The sequence below is a fragment of the Belonocnema kinseyi genome, chromosome 2 (genome assembly GCF_010883055.1).
Source record: "Belonocnema kinseyi isolate 2016_QV_RU_SX_M_011 chromosome 2, B_treatae_v1, whole genome shotgun sequence".
Lineage (NCBI taxonomy): Eukaryota > Metazoa > Arthropoda > Insecta > Hymenoptera > Cynipidae > Belonocnema > Belonocnema kinseyi.
The window spans coordinates 24,438,245-24,459,003 of record NC_046658.1 but is presented as its reverse complement, the minus strand read 5'-3'; the positions used below and the strand labels follow the sequence as shown (position 1 = coordinate 24,459,003).

The 20,759-nt window shown below is 34.7% G+C and overlaps 1 protein-coding gene across 4 annotated transcripts in view; it reads left to right on the top strand.

The window, feature by feature from the left end:
- The window catches only part of LOC117168247 (arfGAP with SH3 domain, ANK repeat and PH domain-containing protein), a 561,385-nt gene extending 541,046 nt beyond the window's left edge, over nt 1–20,339 (top strand). For 3 of the 4 annotated variants that reach the window (XM_033353739.1, XM_033353740.1, XM_033353743.1), the window contains 2 exons: nt 398–564; nt 16,596–20,339. In XM_033353739.1, the coding sequence (XP_033209630.1) occupies nt 398–564; nt 16,596–16,814 (386 nt within the window). In that variant the 3' untranslated portion in view covers nt 16,815–20,339. The remainder of the gene's footprint in view (nt 1–397; nt 565–16,595) is intronic. The other variant, XM_033353745.1, reaches the window with a different exon arrangement.
- The last annotated feature ends 420 nt before the right edge of the window (nt 20,340–20,759 follow it).

The window sequence follows — 20,759 nt, the reverse complement described above, 5'->3', positions numbered from 1 at the left end:
GAAAAATCGACCAATTGGGTGTACATCTACCTCTGATTTTAAGAAACTTTAGAATATTTCAATTACTTTGGCAGATTTCACTGACTTTAGGAGATTTCAAGTGACTTTAAGTGACTCATGTGAATTCACGGGACTTCGTAAGAATTCACGTTATATCATTTAAATTCAAATGACTTTAAATCTTTCATGAGTGTTCAAGCGACTTCAGGAGAATTTAAGGGACTTTGTATACTTATAAACAGTTAAAATAAGTGACAGAAGAAAATAAAGAGACAAAAGACCGCGACAAGAGGGCAGAAACATACGAGCTTCAATGTGCACAAAGTCAATGAATGAATTTCAGGATTATTATATTTAATTCTTTCTTAATTTTATTCTTTATTAATATTGTTTCAAGGTACGGATAAAGGAAATATGTCGGCACTACAGAGACCAAGAAATCCCCCTCCTCCTGCTCCTTCCATGATAAGTTCATCAAGATTAAGTAATGGTAGAAGCAGCGAATCTTTAAGCTCCATGTGTTCGGATCATGGGATAAGTAATCCGGTTCCACCGCCTCGGAAGGTAAGCCTCCCAAAATATAATTGTGCATTATCCGAAACCAACATTTATGTTCTTAAGGAGTCCTATATAAAGTTTCTTTATATTTAATTTGAATTGGCACATTCGCTAGCCATGCCGAGAATTCTTTTCCACGTCTCATCTGTGTAAAATCTTTTCGTAGAATCTTTATGTATATTTTCCTTATATAATGCATTTTGATGAATCAATGGTGTCATATCAGGGACGCCACGGCTGTAAGCATTTTATAAGAGGAAAACTATGAAGACTATGAAGTGAGGTTTGGGAAATGTGCAGCCCCGTTAGTGCTAATGCTTGACCATTTGCAGGAGGACCTAAAACCCCCTCCATTCCGTTTGTTTTTAGACAATTTATACACAGGGGATAATCTTCTGCAGGAACTAAACGGGAGACACTATGGGGGAACTGCAACATTACGCGAAAACAGGCTACCAAAGGGGTCTCACCTAAAATCAAAGAAGGTGCTAGAAAAAGAGATCCGCGGAAGTTTTGATTACAAAAAGGGATTGAATTTGATATTATTATAGCCGGATGGATGGATAACGTGGCTGTAACTGTTACCTTTACATGCTTTGGGGTAAATCCTACCTCAACGGCAAATCGTTATAGGAGGACTGAAAAAAAGAAAATCAATGTAAAGATCCCATTTCTTGTAGGTCAATATAAAAAATACATGAGCGGAACTGACATAATGGATTAGAATATCTCTCTGTACAGGATTGGTTTAGGGGAAAAAAGTGGTGGTGTAGCTTATTCACATAGTTACTCGACGAAACGGTGAATAATGCGTGGATCCTTTTCAGGGAAAGTGATAGGGAGATTTCCTTACTGGAATTTAGAAGGAACGTTGTGCAAACTTACCTTCCTAAGTACAAGCAACTGCATAAATGCGATAGAAGAAAGGCACCCTATTGCCCTGAAGCAGGTGTGGATTTGCGCCACGATCAATTGCGCCTTTTCATTATGAAAATTTCCGATGACAAAAGGCAAAGGTGCCAGGGAGATTACTAGATTAACTATTTGCAATAATTACGCTTCACTTTAGCAGCAGCCTTCTCCTTAAATATTAACAAAGAAAACAGTTTAGATAAAAAATAATACCCATAAAACCTTCATTGACTTCAATATATACTTGGGCGATCTTCAGAATAGCGCACAAGCTGACCATCGCATTTTTTTAAACAAATTTTTTTGCAACATAAGAACAAGTGAACCCGTGCACATTACTGTATATTCTCAAGAATTGCTTATTCATAAATGGCGGACCAAAACGTAAATAATTCAGAAATTCATGAAAATATAAGTTCATTTATTTGTTTCTTTATATGGGGTGGTTTTTCACAACAACAAAATTATACTGTCAGTATTTTTAAAGTTGGTGTTTCTATCTTATCGAAAATCTTATATCCAGCATATCTCACAGGCTATCAATAGGTAATGCGCACCTCTTGAAAAAGCTTATAAAACTGTGGTAAAATTGTACGATCAAACGAATTTACCTGTAGTGAAGTCCAATCGAAATTATGCAAGTACGTCTCGTCCGAATAGATGAATTGTAGTAACGTTAGTTGTTCGATACAACTCACAGAATTTTAAAGCTGCGTGCGCAAAATCAATTCTCCATACATCCATTAGGGGCGCTCCTTTTTGGCGCGTATTCATTACGCTTTTTTGATATTCAAATAAAAAACACAAGAGATAAGGGAAAAGAAAAGGGAGAGTTTGATGTATTCGGACGAGACGTATTTGCATAATTTCGATTGGTCTTCACTTCAGGTAAGTTCGTTTAATTGTACAATTGTGCTGCATAGTCTCGTCCTCTAGATCAATTGTAGTTTTTTAAAGCATCAGATTTGCGACTTGAATCTCCACTTCATTGATAAGTTTGTACATTAGGGATTGAGAATGCTCGACGCAAAATCACATGTCGTTTCCCGTAGTGGGCGATTATAGAATTTAGCGAATACATTTGACTTAGCAGTTCAAACTGCTGATTTTCAAATAATTTCTGCATTAACTTTCTTCCGAGTTGCTGGCGTGGTAGAGGCATGTCTCGTACTGTGACCGTTAAAATTTTTCGTTTTAATCCCACTTTCATTTAGAATTTCTTTTAGCCAACGACTAATTGTTTGCGAAGCAGCTGTACGGTGTAGTTTTTTAAACGTTAAAAATAAAGTATCGGTATTTAGAAGGGTTCCATAAGCCACGTGGCCCGATTTATGCCACTTTTTGAACCCTCCATGTGGTCTACCGTGGAAGTATCGTCGACCCCCCCCCCCCCCCCCCCCCCCCAGGGTACTACGTGGTTTTTTTCTATTTCTTGTAAAACGAAAATAACCTCGACTCGTTAACTTACGTAAAAAAACCGAAAGACTTGGGTAAGAGGCACGCGGTAGTGGAGAGAAGAGTCACTCGACTCAACTCGGTTCAGTTTGCAGGGATCGAATGTAGGACTCCGCGCGCTATTTCAGAAAGGAGTTAGCTGTGCGTTTTATTTTTATTTTTTTACACCTGAATATAAAATCACGTTGATCCTTGAAGAAGAGAAATTCTAGGGCTGACACTGCTCGACCAATACCCGACGTTTTAATTCTATCTGTAATAATAATTCTAACCGAATCATCTTTTACTGGAATGTTTCCTATCTTAAGTTTTGAAAGAGTCTGCACACGCTGTGCCGTAGCTAATGCGAGAATGATAGCAAGTTTCTCAGTTAAATTTTTCAAACTAAGCTCCGTATTTGGCTAGAATTTCGAGAAAAAACTTAAAACCGACTGCGGGTCCCAAATATCGTTATATTTCGCATTTCGGAGCTTTAAAATTGATAACCCCTTTAAGAATCTTTTTAATCGCGCATCGTTGCCTAAATCCTCTTGTAAAATTAGTAACAATGCTCAGCTATAACTATTTAATGTGCCGTATGTTTTTATGTCCTCTGATAATTCAGTAAAAAATCTCAAAACTTCTGAGATAGATGCGCTAAGCATGTATAATTCGTTTTCTCTGCAAAATTTCCACCAAAGCCTGATATGCTTATCGTATTGTTGTAAAATGCCATCAGATAGCGAAGGAAAAGCCATTGGAATAAAGGAGTCTGGAACGCCAAGTCCTATATACGTTCTCGCGATAATTTCCGTACAGCCAGGGTAAGATTCTTCACCAACGTGATTTGAAGAGTGGGAGCTCATGCTGAGTTGGCCAAAGAGGAACCATTAGAACCCCATGAGTCTTTTGTGCTATTATTTTGCGCAAATACCTCAAAATGAGAGAAAACGGAGGAAAGGCATACAATTTGTCAGAAGCGCCGTTAAATGTAAATGCATCTACAAAAAACGCTTCTGGATCTTGCTTGCAGGATACAAACTGAATACATTTTGCATTCATATTTGAAGCAAACAAATCAATTTGGAAGAAACCGAAAGCTTTTTGAATCTCTCTGAATCCCTCGGAGGATATTTCCCATTCAGTTTCACTTGGCACTAATTGGGACTCTTTGTCTGCAATGGAGTTATCACGTGGTTTTATGTAGGAAGCAAAAATCCATGATTGTCGCTCTTCACATCACTGCCAAATCCCCTTACGTAATTTTGTAAGCTTAGGATACTGAGTGCTACCTATTCTATTAATATAAGCAATGGCAGTTGTGTTGTCTATTCTCACTAGCCTTTCGCTGGAAAGGCTGCTACCAAAGTGCCAATGAATTGAGCTAATTCCCTGATTTTATAAGAGGATATTTGACTGATTTCTGTTGCCCAACCTAAAATTATTTTTCTTTTTTTCTCGGTTGATTCAATATTCATTTTTCTTGTGTCTCATATAAAACCTAAAAATTTCACCTTTCTAGATGGTTCAAAGTTACATTTATTAACATTGAGCAAGAAACCAAAACGTTCTAACCTGTCTCGCGCTATCTTAATGTTCTTTAAACACTCGTTTTTTGTTTTCCCCATTAAACAAAAATCATCTAGATAAGCTACTGATAAAAGGGATTTAGATCTGAGGTCTTGGATAACAGACTTAATTAGTTTTGTAAAACTGAATGGTGCAGTGCAGAGTCTGAAGGGAACACAATTGAACTCATAGAAACTTCAATCAAAAATAAATCTCAGATATTTTCTAAATGTTTTAGCTATTGGGATCAAGAAATAAGCATTTTTAAGATCAATAGTGCCTGGATAGGAATTTTCAAATAACAAACTGCTAAGAGTTTTCCTGTCTTCTAGTTTAAAATTAGGAGCTATAATAAGTTAATTTAAATTCTTTAAATTCAAAATAAACCTTTTTTAACAATCTGATTTGTCTACCAAAAAATAGGAGGGAATAAACTGTCTATTGAGAAAAGGAAACTGTCTCCTTTTTTAATTAAATTGTTTAGAGATTTTTTATAAGTTAGCCTCTCATCTAAAGACTTTGGAGGTTCTTTTGGTATTTGCTCCTGGTGAGAAATAGAAACAAATGGAATTTCATAACCTCATATACATTGGCGTATATAATGATCTGACGTAATATATTTCCAGTTTCTAAGAAAATCTCTTAAAGGACCTGCTAATTTACTTACGTTATTTAATGACGGGGCTGGTAACTTTTAGGTTGTTGTTAAGATGGGTACTTCCGCCCTCCCTGTTGATAAGGCCTAACCCCTTGAAGCCTCCTCGCCTGAAAAGGGTTTTCCAGTTTAAATTACCGGTCTGTCTTCTAAAATTATCAGAATTTAAAGTGTCCTTTCTAACAACAAATTATCGTCCCCTATGAGCCGATTCGGTTGTTTTTACGAGTTCTTCCATCGTTTTTTCTAGCGCCTTAGCCTTTTTGACGCGTTACAAAAAGTCATCTCCGAACAACTGATCATCCACTGCACAGTCAATAGCCACACTTTTCATAAGAGGGGCAAGTGAATCTATACTACTAGTTATAGTGATTCGCCTTGTGATTGGCATAGCGTGGTGAAGTTCTGCCCGAATCTCTTAGACGGCTTATTACGGAGTCAGTGTCTACCTTCTTTCGAGTCAACAATTCATCAAGGCAGAAGGCAATCGCATTCATACGAGCACTAACATCAGTAGATTCTGCGAAGGAACATAGAAACTATCCTTTCTAAGGGGAAGGCCTTTTGCCAACTCTTTAATCTCTCAGCTGAGATTGGGGGTTTTGAACATTGTGAAGTTAGCTGCCGTCAGATATTTCTCTTCAAAGTCTTTCTTATCCTCTTTAGGAATGCCAGATTTTGAAATATTCTACCATTTGTCCACAATCTTCGTATGAATTTCTGGTCCAATTTTTTTATTTAACTCTTCACCAAGTGGCTCAAGAGTTTCTGGTCTTGGTTCAATCTTATTATCCACCGAACGGGTTTTGTCCCCATCTGGCTTTACTCTTTCGACTGACTCGGATTGCGAACTAGAGCCCATAGATTCTTCTGAAGAAGATCTAGACAGATGCCTACGGGAGACTACAGAAATGGATCTGGATCTACAACGACTATGGCGCCTGTCACGCAAGTCGTTATCGTCGCCATCTTGAGGATCGTCGCCTCTTGCAGGGCTTTTATGAGGATTCTAAGGATAATCGCGATAATCGTGACGATAATTACGTGACGCACCTCTCCAAGAATGTGGTTAACGTTCTTCGTTATTCCATTCGTTCACTTCGCGGGGATACGATCTTGAACCATGTAGAGGTCGTGTCGTGACGTAATTTTTCCAGAAAATTCTGGCGAGTCACGCTTTCCGCTATTTCTACTACGCTCTCAAAAACCTCTATTTCTAGATGATTTTCACTGATCATAACTTGACCGTGAACGTGATTGTGAACGTGACGCACCACTATTTAATGATGCTTTGATCGATACTCTGTATCTTTGATCTTCTTTTATAGATGACTACCGGAATTAAATTTGAAACACTTTATTTCGAACGAAATTTATAAGGAAAATCGTCCACACACTTGCAAGCTGGATCGCACAGAAGAGCATAATGAATACGAGGCAAAAAGGGGCGCCCCCTAATTGTTGTGTGGAGAATTGATTTTGCGTGCGCGGCTTTGAAATTCAGTGTGTTGGATCGAGCAACTAGCTTTCACACATTTGATTTAGAGGACGAGATTATGCAGCATAATTTGCATATAACCGTAAAAATGTAAAACTATACTCATAAAGATTATTCAAGGAAAAAGTTCAACGCAGCACGAAACCATTTAATAGCTGTATCTCATAATCTTATCAGTTCTAGGCATCAGTTGGAGATATTCTTAATCGAAGTTTGATTAACATAAAAAAATATACCGTTAGAATAAATTCATCCTAATCATAGGGAAGCGTGAGAACTATTCAGACGCTTATTGATAGCACAAACGAATGTCTGTCACACTCATAAATATGACTACGCGCGCGCGATATCTTTTCAGGACTCCATTTTCAAGTACCTCCGGTCGAATTATGTCTAAAAATGTCAGTAAAGCAGATTAAAAAATTGAGAAAACAATTAATCAATCAAAAAGCCAGTCAATTACGCAAAATAGTATCAATTTTATGAATAATTAAAAATAACATTTTATATCTGCTGAGTTTTTTTATAATTATAAATTATATTTATAAATATAAATTTTGCTTAGAAAGCATCCACAAAAAGCATCTAAAACCCTGTCACCGGTTAGCAAAATGGTCTTTACGGTTACCAAAACATTTTGGCCACCGGTTGATATCTAGCGTCGTAAACGCCTGCTCTATGAATATCGTATAGGGTGAGGTTGGGTTTATTTCGTTTGTGGCTGATGGTTTTCGTTCATTTTGGTTCCAGTAATTTGATTCATAAAAAGATAGAAGAGTCTTATATCCCCCCTCTTCTTCCCCCCTCTGTGGTTGATCCACCTCTCGATCCCGCTAGGGGTGGGGTGAAAACCTACGCCTCTCATTTCTTCAAGTCTACATATCTCGGGTTTCACATAGTATTATATAAAGAAAAATAGTGTTCGATACTCTTTTTGTTTCACTGGAGATCATAACCTCATCTGTCAGAAGCAAGATTTTTTCTTCCACCAAGACCCCTAATGGGTACTTCTGTTAGCCATGTCTCCAAGAAAATGAGGACATTTTCCCGAAAAAATTTCGCGATACCCAGTGGGTATCCCTGCTACCCAGAACGCTCCAAGAGTTGCCCATACAAACGGGTTTAAACTCACTGCTTTGACAGGCACGTCCAAAGTATCTCCGGTTTTTCCAAACCACTGAGAGCCCAAGACAGATTTGCTAATCATCTTCTTGCAAAGATCCTCCGGCTAAGGAGCGCAGTAAGTTTTAACTCAATTGTGAGTGCAACTCGTAGGACGATCTGGATAGCATGAGTTCCCATTAGTCGGTGATACGGGCGACTCCTCGGCCGATCTCAGTTGAGAATTAGCATTCTCTACTACTGAACACGGGAATTGACCAAAAAAACAAGAAGAACCGCTTTGAGGAAGGGGCGTCATTTCTGCCAATTTGAAAAAAAACTTGGTTTTCGGGTGTTTGTTTGCAGAGGAAAATTTTGAAATTTCCGTGTTAGTCTCATGGACCGTATTTTTATGGACTAAGCGTTGGCAGCGGTGCACTACTCGTTACGTAAGCGAGTGATGATTTTTTTGTCAATTTGGCCCGCTAAGGGCTTTGCGCAATCGGTACGCGCTCGGCGCGCGACGCGAGAAATTGCGGGCGCATGGAACGAACATCAAAGCCGCACTTCCTCTGTGGATTGCAAGAAAGAATAACTTTGTACTGAGTGGCACGACTCAATTTTTTCTATATCAAATGATACGTGAGGTTATAATACTCGGGTAACAAAAGGAATAATCTTGGCTAGTCACCAAATATGTTCCATGATTTTAAATAAATTTTATAACCATGAATATAATTGAGGAGATGGATGCTTCGTCTCAATACATTCAAGTAAAATTCTTAAATTAATATTCAACTCCTAAATAATCGTTTCTAAGTATTTCTCCATCAACAATTAATCTAGGTGTGCTATTTTTTTCTTCTTGTATAATTCAACCTATATGAATTTAGCAAATGGTGAATTAACATCTATCTAAATTCAATGTTTATTCGGCATGATTAGCCGATTATTATTTTGACTTTTTGTTACAACAAAATATTGTAGAAGAAGATTGATGAGATTTAGAGTAAAGTTGTCGTCACTCTTCCTCGATCTGTCGATCTTCGTTTAGTCTTTTTTCCTCTTCTTCTTATAGTTTTTGTCTTATTTGCTACTTTTTAAATTATGTGTATTTTCTCAATCTTACTTTGTTGATTTTTCTTAAGCATTCTAGATTTTCTTGTAGTTTTAGATTTTCTACTTTGTATTCTAGTTCTCTAGTTTTTTTCTTCTTTCGTGGTTTCTCTCCAATTGGATCCGCTATCGTAGTAGGAAAACTGCTATATTTTTATTTTTTGTTTGTAGGTTTAGTTTTCCAGGTCGTGTAGCTGTTATTGTAAAATTCCGGCTACTTTCCCTTCTTCTTCTTAGGTTGCCTCCAGGTAGATTATTTTGTATTTAGTCCCAAGCGCGGCAATCTAGCGACATATGAGGAAATCCACCATCTCTTCACAAGATTCTGTTACTTATGTTCCTTTGTGAATTTGGAGCCTTGACAATATTTAGAATAGATAGCAACTTTTACATTCTACAGATATTTATAAGCACAATCATCGTACATTAAAAACTAAAAATAGCATAGAAAGATCCAATATTGGTAAATATTTTTCAATAGAGTTGATTTACAATGAGTAGATATTTTGCAGCAGAATAAATAATGAAGGAAAATACTTATTATGGGGTAGGGTGGGTTGAAAATGTTTGTAAATCGAAAATGGCTATTACTCCAAAGTTTTTACTAATTATTATAAATAAAAAACTCGAATTATATTTGAAATGAAAAATGGTCCAACGGGTTTCAATTATGTCAACAAATTTTAATTTTAGAATTTAAACAAAGTGTTGGGTATTAAGTGCTTATAAAAAATATATATAATCTAAATTAATCAGAAGTGCAATTTATTTTTTTTAACATTTATTACCAAAAACTCCTACATGTAAAAAATCATCATAACTATAAATCTCACTGAAGAATTTGTTTGAATTCCTCCAAATAAATTTTGTCTAGACTCATTGTTTCACCGTCGGACCATTCTTAATTTTGGGAAATCATTCGAGATTTTTGTGTGTAATAACGCATTGGAACTTTTCAGTATTAGCCATTTTCGATCCATAAAAATGATCAATGGACCTAATATTTCAGCATGATAAGCAGTATAAAATGTTATCGTAGATATATTTAAATATATTTGAATATTGTATAACCTTTGCTTTTTATTATTTTAATTATTGGCTAGAATTTCAGCCAATGAACAATTTTATAAAATTCTTCCAACATATTGGCTTAACTCCAGCGAATAACTATTTAAATTTCAGGCTGCCAGGCTACTGGCTATTGCTAGGCCAATTATTTATGTTTTAAAACAAATGAAAGTTACTAATTTGCCTGAAGGGCGCCAGATCGTTTATCAAATTAACGAACACCCCTAAACGATCAAAACGATACTAGGATGATTTTTAATGATTCCTACCCATTACGATTTAACTCCGCACTAGCTCAACGCAGAGAGAGGTAGAGTTAGGATGAATTGAGCAAGAAAAATAGAACACTCCTAGAACAACAATAAATTTTCAATAACTGAGGTGCGACCAGATATTACGGGTAACAAAATAATCCTTTATTGACACTACAGACCAGCCTCTCACTAAAAACTTTATAAATAGACCGATCTTTACTGAAATCATGTGAATGAATTCTTAACAACCCTCCAATATGGCGGTCCATAAATGACACAAAAGGTCAATGAAGGTCGCCGCCATTCTGGACGATCGTTCTAATCTGACGCTCACTACCGACCAGACTCTCACTAAAAATTTTGTAAATGATACATACAAACTTATACAAAGCAGAAGTTACTGATTATAGTATTACACCCTCGGTATGTGATTTGGTTTACTAACGAACTTTCACCATGGCGGTCCATTACTGACACGAAAGGTCAGCTAAGTTCGCCGCCATCTTGGACGATCGCACTTAGTAAGTTCTTACTACCGCACAGAATTTAAATCAATATCTTGCACATCCAAGCCCGTATTCGAAAAGAACAAATTTCACTTAAGTTGTTGGCTAACTGTCCCCACCACCCTGAATATCGACCACGCACTAATTACAATTTGAGGAAGGCGAAATGAAGACACATACCTTTACTTATCTGGCCTTATTATGTCGTAACGGTCCCACGTTCAATTAGAGCATCACTCCTAAGCCAAATTCGGTTAGTCCCTCACAGGAGATGCTTATTATACGCCCAAACAAGATGCCTGGGTTAATTTCGTATAATTACATTTTCGGCGTCGTTATGGGAGAAAAACTACTAACGGGGTGGACTGTACTATGATCGAACACAGAGTGAGTGTCGACGACGCTGAGTAGAGAATTGGCGTCTGGGCCATAGATTACGCACCTAGATTGCCGACTATGCTACGCAACTGAAAGTGTGAAGGCACACTTAAATTTGAGTGTTCTATAGCGATTTTTGAATCGATTCATTAGCCTTCTCACCTTAGAAGAAAATAATCACAAAAATGAAATGTTTAGCGGTTCATCTAGCCGTTAATGAAGAAAGACTGTGTCAAGTGCATCAAACACTGTATCCAGTGCCAGAAGAAAAAATTCTCTCGCCGCACATTGTCACCTATTGGCACGTTCACACTGCAAACTCAAAGCTTCAAGCACATCCACATAAACCTGGTTAAACTAGCTCCTTGCAGAAGGTTTAACCAATATCTCTTAATCGTGGACCCCTGCACTCTATTCTGTACAGATATCCCTCTTGAAGACGGCTATGCAGAGACTATTGCTCAAGCCTCACTCTACCGGGTCCAAGCACCTGAAAGCAACGCATTAGCGTTGACAAGCCAAAGGACTTTAAGAAACCAACAACTCAAAGCAGTACTTTTCTGTCATGACGATTCGTAGATTAACGCCCTTCCAGGTGTACTTTTTCAAACTAGATCTGCGTGCAAGGAAGCCATCAGCACGATAGCAATAGAGCTCGTTGGTGTTCTCATTCAACTTCTAGGTGAATTCATTGCTCCATCCTCCCGCACACTCAAAAATCCTGAATTAGTTCACAGCCTTGGAAACCACTTTCAAAACCTCTCCCCCGAAATCAACAAACGTCACAGCCACGAGAAGCATTCTATTTTTGCCAGGGACATCAACAGGTGCTCTAATGTGTTCGCCCACAACTACAAGGTTCGAGCTTCATTTTCAGCACCCTGCGGAGGATCTTTCTAGATCGTTTACAAAATTCTTGAAAATTGAAAAAGAAAACGACAATTTAAACTATTTATAAATGCTTTTATTTAAATATTAATTGCTTTTACACAAAAATACTAAGAAGGGGAGAATTCTCGCTTTTTATACAATCTCACATATAAAATGCTTCGCATAAAACTACTTGCCTCTATGCGAACGGTTTATACGAGACAGTTACTTATACAGCACAGCGGAGTCACACATTCGCTACCGAAACTTTAGTAATGAAAACAAAATATATTAATGAATTTAATTTAATTAAATTTGTTTGGTAAATGATTCAGTTTTACTCATTTATTGCCCTTGTTTTCATTTCTTTGATTCCTTTCTTCGTATGTAATTTGTTTATTAAGAATTAGGCTTACTTCTTGATTCCATTATTCACTAATTATCTAGACTGGCAAGTTGTTTATTCTGGTATTTTCATTTTACTTTCGGTTTTTTGTGCCTAGATTGCTTCTTGAAATTGGTCTTTAAAACTAAATAATAGACGTCTTGTAGACGGTAAACGAATTTCATAGGATTTTTGTTTTGTCTCTGGGATGGAATCCGAGTACCTCAAGACTTTCATTACATCTCTTAAAACACGAGAAACATGTCATTTCGTATTTCATCTGCATATAGTCAGTCACGTTCTTTAGTGAAGTTTGGCTCAAGTGATAGCGCATCCGACTTCGAGCAGGAGGACTGAGGTTCGATCCCCTTACCAGTACCACAAGAAATTTTTCTATGTAATTCTACCGAGGCTTTGGTGGTTTGAAGTCCATTTTTAACTGTAGGTCCTCGTAAATGCGGCTAGTAAGCTTCCATCGGAGTGGCTCCACGTCGGGGAGTCTAAATTTGGGACTGCCTAATCAACTTTGAGAGACTTGGAAAAGAATTAGTGTTCAAGATTATGAACTAAGAAGTTGATCTGTTAGTGTCCCCAACAAGGTTCAGAAATCGTCCCTGAGATAATGCTGTATTAAGGGTCAAAATATTTAAATTATTCTACCATTTACATAATGTAAGATGACCGTGCTAAAGTCGGGGCGAAAAGTCGAGGCCCCTCACATCTTTTGATTGCAACTCAGTCAAAAAAACTCTGAACTAAATAATCAAGAACATCTGAAAGATTGCGGTCTTTAGAATTGTACAATTTGATCACTCTTATCCTAACAGAATTTTTGCCCATAGTTAGAGGCCAAAACATCACAAAAATCAGGGGTTTTGGGCCTCCTTTTGCAAGTATCGACTTTTACCTATTCCCAGAAAGCATCCGACCTTATTAAAAATCTGAAAAAATTCACAGGTATTTTTTTAACATTCTTTGATGCAATATATTTTTCAAAATAATGGAATATTCAATAATTTGCTTTTTACAAGGATTTATTTACAAATTCTTTATTCTGAGTACGAGTGAAGATAGGAAGCATTTCAATTGATCCAAATATGCAGTTTTGCTACTCTCGTGCAGTGCAATAAATTAATTTATGATAAAGCCGGCTACACTCATATTATCTATGGCACAATAGGCTTTATAGCCTGAGTGTCGGGGGATGCTCTCGGGAGTCTCTCCCGCCCAAATTAATAAATGAAAATAAATCAAAAAGAGATATATTTTTCATGAAAATCGAATTCCCGTTACTCTATTCAAAAAATTCCTTTTCTAAATGAACTTGAAGAATTATATAAGTTGATCAAAAGATAAAAGATAAAACTTTAAAATTTTTAAAAACTTACAAAGAACTTCAAAAAAGAAAATACTTTGTTTTTGTCAGGGTCAAACTTTTTTCGAATGTGGTATAGATGTGAGTAATTTCTTCAAGAGAAGGAAGGATTTATTTTGTTCATCCGTTCATTTTTATATAGCTTTTATATTAAAATAAAATAAAAGTGTTGATACATAATGCTGACGTTTCGACACGGCTTTGTGTCTTTCGCAAAGTTGCAAAATACATCATATTTGTTGTTGTATATTTAAAAACCAAATTATTATTTAGAAGTGAGATTTGGATCTGAAATATAGCTAAATACCTAAATAGTTGCATGATGTAGGATACAATTATTATTGATGAAGTAAAATTGTAGAGGTATAAACTGTCATTGTTTATAAAAGTCCAAATAACGTCAAAAGTTAAAAATTTCTGTTTATAACCTCATGCAAACTTTTTTTTAAATTGTTAGTTTGTTTCCGACGGACATAATGAAACACAGATGATTCGTAAAAACAGAAGCCAAGGTTAGGAACTTAGAATATATAGAAATTAAACAGAAACAAACCCGCAGGTAAGATTTAACGTAACGATCGTAGAACATCTATTGAGCAACGGCAAGAAGTTTCAAATTCAAAAAAAGGGAAAAATATTAATTTAAAATGAAATGATAATAATTATTAATATCCCATCTTTCAGATTGTAAATTAAAACAAATGTCAAAATATTTTTTAATAAAAATTGATTCGAGAAATTTACGTTTCTAAGAGATATTTTCCCGCGCTAAAATTGTTATGTTGTTGTAATTAAAATCGAAAAAGTGGTTACAATTCCAATCATGTTGCGAAAGACCAGTTTTATTGTTACCGAATTCACAATCTCTTTTGTGCCCAGATATTCGTATCTTTAATCTCCTGCAGGTTTCTCCAATATGAACTTTCTCACAAACTGTGCATTTTATCATTTAAACTACGTTAGAAAAATTTTCCTTTGCATCCTTGTCTTTTTTGTTGATGAAACAATTTTCTAATTTACGGCTATTTTTAAAATAAACATTCACGTTAAATTTTTTAAGAGAACTTCTAGTAATTCTTTCAGATAATCCTTGAATATATGGAATAGTTAACACTTTATCATTTGCATTGTGATTATCTAACCGCTCATTTTGCTTACTGTTGCTTGAACTATATGAATTTCATGAACTCTTTCTTTTATAACACTCTTGATAAGTGGTAGAGGATAATTATTTAATTCTAAACTTTCTTTAATGAAATTAAAATTTTTACTCCGAAACTCAACATGACTCAATTTTATAGACCTGTCGATTAAATTTTTAATTAAACCAATTTTTTGCGAAAATGGATTAGGAGCATTATAATTAAGATATGGGCCTGATGATGTCGGTTTTTGAAACCGATTCGTAATTAAACATGCATTTTCCGTTTTAATGATAGATAGATCTAAAAAAATTTTAAATATTGTTTTCCTCAATTTCAAAGGTAAATTGAATAGATTTTTCGATGCTATTGAAAATTTTAACAAACTCTTTTATTTTTTCAGTCGGAATTATAGTAAAAACATAATCGAGAAACCTTTTATAAAAAACCGGTTTAAAATTTAATTTGGATAAAGCTTTTTTCACACAAATTCAAGAACTATATTTTATATTATTGGTGACAATGGAGACCACATTGGGCAACCAGAGACTTGTTTATAAAAATTATTGTTAAAGAAAAAGACAGTGTTGTTTAAGACCGTTCTTACAGAAATTAACACTTCGCCATTTGGTATTTTTGTTAAATTCATATCACTTGTTAATTTCCGTTTTACACAAGTTAAGGCTAAATCTAACGGTATGCTGTGAAACATTGATACCACATCTAGCGAAACCATCGAGTGATCTTTAGGTATTTTTACATCCCTGATTTTATCTTTAAATTGCCAACTATCTTTAAAGAAAGAATTTGTTGCTGATCATGTGGGTTTAAAAACTGTAGCTAAGTAAGATGCTAATTTATAGGTTGGTGATCCAATAGAGGAAACAATAAGTCTCCATTTTAAAGTTTTAACAAATATTATGTATTTTGCAGCCTTGAGAAAGACACAAAGCTGTCTCGAAACGTCGAGATTATGTATCGACACTTTTATTTTATTTTAAAATAAAAGCTACATAAAAATGAACGGATGTCCAAAATAAATCCTTCCTTCTCTAGAAGAATTATGATAGTTTAACATATATATCATATAGCGCATGATGTAATATATTTATCAAATTTTATAATAGCTATTTCATTTTAGTGCATTATATCGTCAGAGAAAGTCATGGCTTAATTTACGTTGACAACTTATGAAATTTGAGTAAGCATCCTTAATGAAAAATATTTTTTGTTAACGTTTAAGTAATTTCTATAACCTTTAACTTTACATTTCAGCTTTCAAATCTTCGAAAAAAATATAAGCTAAATATTGCTTTCAAAACGAAGTGATCTCTATCTTTTATTACCCAAATTCCATTATTCAGTTTTCAGATTTTGTATGATGAGTTTGGAACTCCTTCAACTTAGGAGGATTCTGAACATGGGGATCCTTAAAGTTTTCCTTTGTGGTTATTTCTGACAAGTTTTTTCGAAACGTTTGGAATTTAATGAGGTGTATTTAATATTTTAAATGTAAAGTTTCATTGGTAGAAACTAGTTGAATTTTTAATATTTTTAGATTTTTGCTCATCCGAGTACTTTAAATTTGGAGATTTTTCTGTTTGAAAATTCTTACAGGTCCCACAGCTTTTATACACTCTACAACTTCTAAGTAATAATTTCTGATTAAGAAAATTTCGGCTTTAAAAGTATATGTTTGCTTCACTGTTCGCAATCAATACTTAAAAAATGCAATTAAAAAATGACTACTTATTCTTGCCTTTTCGAATTTCAGCCATCTTCAATGTTAGCCTTGGCTGGCTTAAGACGTTGTCGAGCCCTATATGACTGTGATGCGGATAACGAGGACGAACTGTCTTTTCGCGAGGGTGAAGTGATCATAGTCACGAACGAGCAAACTGACGATGATAATTGGATGGAGGGTGCTTTGGAACGAGCGCCAGAAAGAAGAGGCATGTTTCCCATAAGCTTCGTACATATGCTCCAGGATTAACATTCGATGAATCTCCATTCCATAGAGAATGTCCTCAACACTGCATAATGCAAAGATTGCAGGCACTTCGACAAAAAGACTTGCTTAGGAAATAAAAATCCTTAAAGTCTTTTAATCCATCTAGATTCATTTCACATAGAGAGATTATCAAGAGATTATCAAGAGATATCGATTTTCTGTTCAAAATGCGTAAGGCCGTGTTAGGTAGCAAATACTCTGAAACTTTAACGACTGATCAATCAAAATGTTTTCGAAAAAAGAGTCATGTTGTTTTGAATTGTTTTTAGATTAACTCAAACGGTTATAAAGCTTTGGAGTTATACATTTTAAGATGTAGGGCTCATCAATTTTGTTGTGGCTGATTTTTATTGCATGGATAAATTTGAAAAATGTGTGCGTTTGAAAATTTGGCTAATTATGAGGTGGCTAACTCTTCTTTTTGTTGGTTTTTTAAAGTAATGTGAAAATTTCATGGTTGCGTGTACAATACTTCTTCGAGAATTTAGATAATTTAGCAGAAGTTGGAATTTGAAACATTATAATTTTAATTATTTCGATGTTAGTGTTATTAGCCAGGGTCAGAGAATTTTTTTGCAGGTTTAGAAAATATATAATAAATAATAATACTTTAATAGTATTATTTCACAAACAGTACACCAACAAAAGATAGAATCTGGGCAAAAAATCCCGATTTTCAATTACTTCATCGCATATTGGCGTAATTTTCAAAATTGTATAAATGATAACCTATTACAAGTTTTGTTTTTGATTGCGCCCATCCATAATAGGCAACTTACTTTGTTATTAAGTTCTCGGCTTCAGCTTCACAGGCCGCATCGCAGTCTGTTATCTAAACAACCTTACGTATTTTTAGATCATATACGTTCTCAAAACATGCTGGTCCACAAAGAATTCGAAAAGGATAGTTTTCCTTTTGAAAAGAAATGTTGACCATTTTTATGTTTCTATAATTTTATTTTATTTTACTCGAGCATTTAATAAATAAACATTTTAATACAAAAAAATAACATGCAAGAAGATGATTTCATAAAAAAATATTCAAAGTTGTTTCCTCGAAAAACAATCTAAAAAATCAATTCTTGGTTGTTCCTTGTGAGTACCATTTTATTATAATTTCGAAAAAAGGAAGGCCTAGCTTGACCTAGAACAACAACGACTAGGACGTACGTGCAATTTTTGAACAAGATATTTATACCGTTCTTCTTTCTCCCTCGCATTGGTGTTGATCTTATTGTATTCTGGAGCTGATTACTCTGGAACGAAGTTAGTTGTTGTTAATTGTCTATTCTGTATATAAATGACAAGAATACTTGTAACCGGTTATTAGTTATACTCGAAATTCTAGTGATGTGCAAAATGGCCTCGATCGCATTGGGTTGTCCGGTCATTGGGTTAGCCCGATAAACTGAGCAGCCACATTTTGTGTGTGAGACTTCAATATCATTTGAAACAGGGTCACCTACAAGAATTAATCCTATTGTAATTCAAGATTAGTGTGACTCTTATTTTCGAACATTAAAAATATTGCGATCCATGTTTAGAATTTCGTGACGTTACACGAGAAAAATATACAGAAGATGACCGTCATTTTGATTTTTTTTAGATATATAGAGAAAATTTAGAGAAAGCTTAAACAAAGTAACATTGTAAATCTATACAATTTTACAGTTTTTCTATAAACTTTAGATTATCGATTAATATTTGCACTTGGATATTGAATTTTATGTATTTTACATATTTTTATTACATTTTATTGTGCTGATTATAAATCAGTCCGGCAAATTGAGTTGAGACTTAATGGTTCTGAAAAAGGGCGATTGAAATGCTGCTTTAGCTCTTTAGGGTCTAAATTATATACAGCCATTCTATTATTCATGGTATTTTAGGGGGTTTGGGGTTACTAGTTTCGAATCCAAAGTCGAAAATTTAAAATGCCGAATCCAATACAACACAACGATGTTGAAATCATAGTTTTGTGTGTATATACAATTTTCAGACGCTCTATCCCCTTCCCCCCAGGTCACTCCCCTGGATTCGTGTCTAAAGAAAAAACCTGAAAGGGAAATTAAAATCATTACTTTGAATTCGAAACCAGTGCTCCCAAAAACCGTTAAATACTATGAATTGCTCAAATTTCAATTAGCGGACCGAGGGGATATTCACTTCTAGATAGATTTCACGAGATCTCTTAAAGATCTTTTGAAGATTCGCAAATATTTTTGAATATTTGAAAAATTTCGGAGTTCTCCGGCAAGGTTTTGAGATTTTGTTCGACTTTTTTTAATCTCGCTGTATCATAGGTTCTCCTAAATTTTGTAAATCTTAATTTTATTTTAAGTGTTTCATTATTTTTATTTCATAGTGACTTTAAACAAGATTTCCGAAGTGAATAACTCCTCACAAAGGAAATAATTCAAGCCTTAATCGTTTAAAGTAGCAGTTTGAATTTGCCATTTTCCAAGAACCATGAAGTTCTACGTCAATTTACAGGCTGCATTTGGAACCAGCATGAAAAATTCTTATAAGAGTGTTTACTAAATTCAATCTACTTCAAAACTGAGATATTTAAAAAATGATGTATAAAATCGACAAAAATATATTAAATTTTAATTGATGAAGTTTTTAAGGATAATTTTAATCGTGGTTTAGAAAAAAATGTTTCGTTTGAAGTTCTTCATTTAAAAAAATTTATATGGATTTTGGTATTTTAGCTTCGATTTTAGGTAAAGGTTGCAATTTTTATCCAATCCTTACCATCAACGGCTGATTGTATTTCTTGAAAGATTGTTTTTAATTATGTCGTGCTAAGCTTTATTTATATCTAAATTCTTAAGCAAAGAATTTGTAAAAAAAACAATCATTGCATAATTTTATCGTACTTTAAAAAAACAACCAAAGAAGATTGTAATGAATCTTTCAAGGACTAAATTGAGATGCCGATCATTATGATTGGATCAAAATTGCAGCTTCTACCAGAAATTTAAGCTAAAACACGAACATTTCTATAACGTTTGTTAAATAAACAATATCAACCCATACAATTGTTGACTATAAGAAGCTTAGATTTCTCCATAAAAATTTACACCCATTAACATTAAAAATATTTTTCTCTGTTATATAAATCATTGTAATGGTTGGATGAATTTTAGATTGATCGTATATAGTAGATACTTAAAAAATATGTATAGCACATACAATATAATTCACTGAGTAACAAGAATATTACCCGTGCTATAGTGGCACGACATTTCTGTATGGTCAAAAACGTTTTTTTTTTTTACTTTTCGAACCCAATTTTCAAACAAATATGACGTTATGGAAGATTTTCGACTTCAGAATCATATTCGATGGAAAACCCTCATCGAAATTACGTGCCACTGTAGCGTAAATAGACAAAAGTTTAAATCTACATTCTATCCAGAAACTGTAAAAAGGTATTCATCTACGATTTGAAGAGGATTCATCCCTCTATGTGATTTGTGTCAAAATATATATTAAATTTTTCCACAATCAAGATCCTTTTCCCTATTTTGTGACAATCCGAAGTTTAACTGCCGATCTAAAATCTCAGAAAGCTTCCATAAGCTCGATATTAGGCGGTAATTTAACAAAACTGTGATTGAATTATATTTGAGGAATTAACGGATTCGATCCAATTTCCGATTCTTTGTGTAGGTTTCGAGCTCAGAAATCTTTCTTAGTTTTCGAGAAAACGTTTCAAAACATTAAAAAAGGTTTATTTATAAATATTGACTATTTTATCAACGCTAACTTAAGCGCTGCATAACACTCATGCGCAGCCCTAAGTAACGGAGAACTCTACTCAAATTTGACTGCGCACTCTTAAATGCTGTAGAGCTCTACTTTCAGTATTATGAATTTTCGCAGTGTTTGTTAGAACTCTTTTGCGCAGTTTCTCAGATT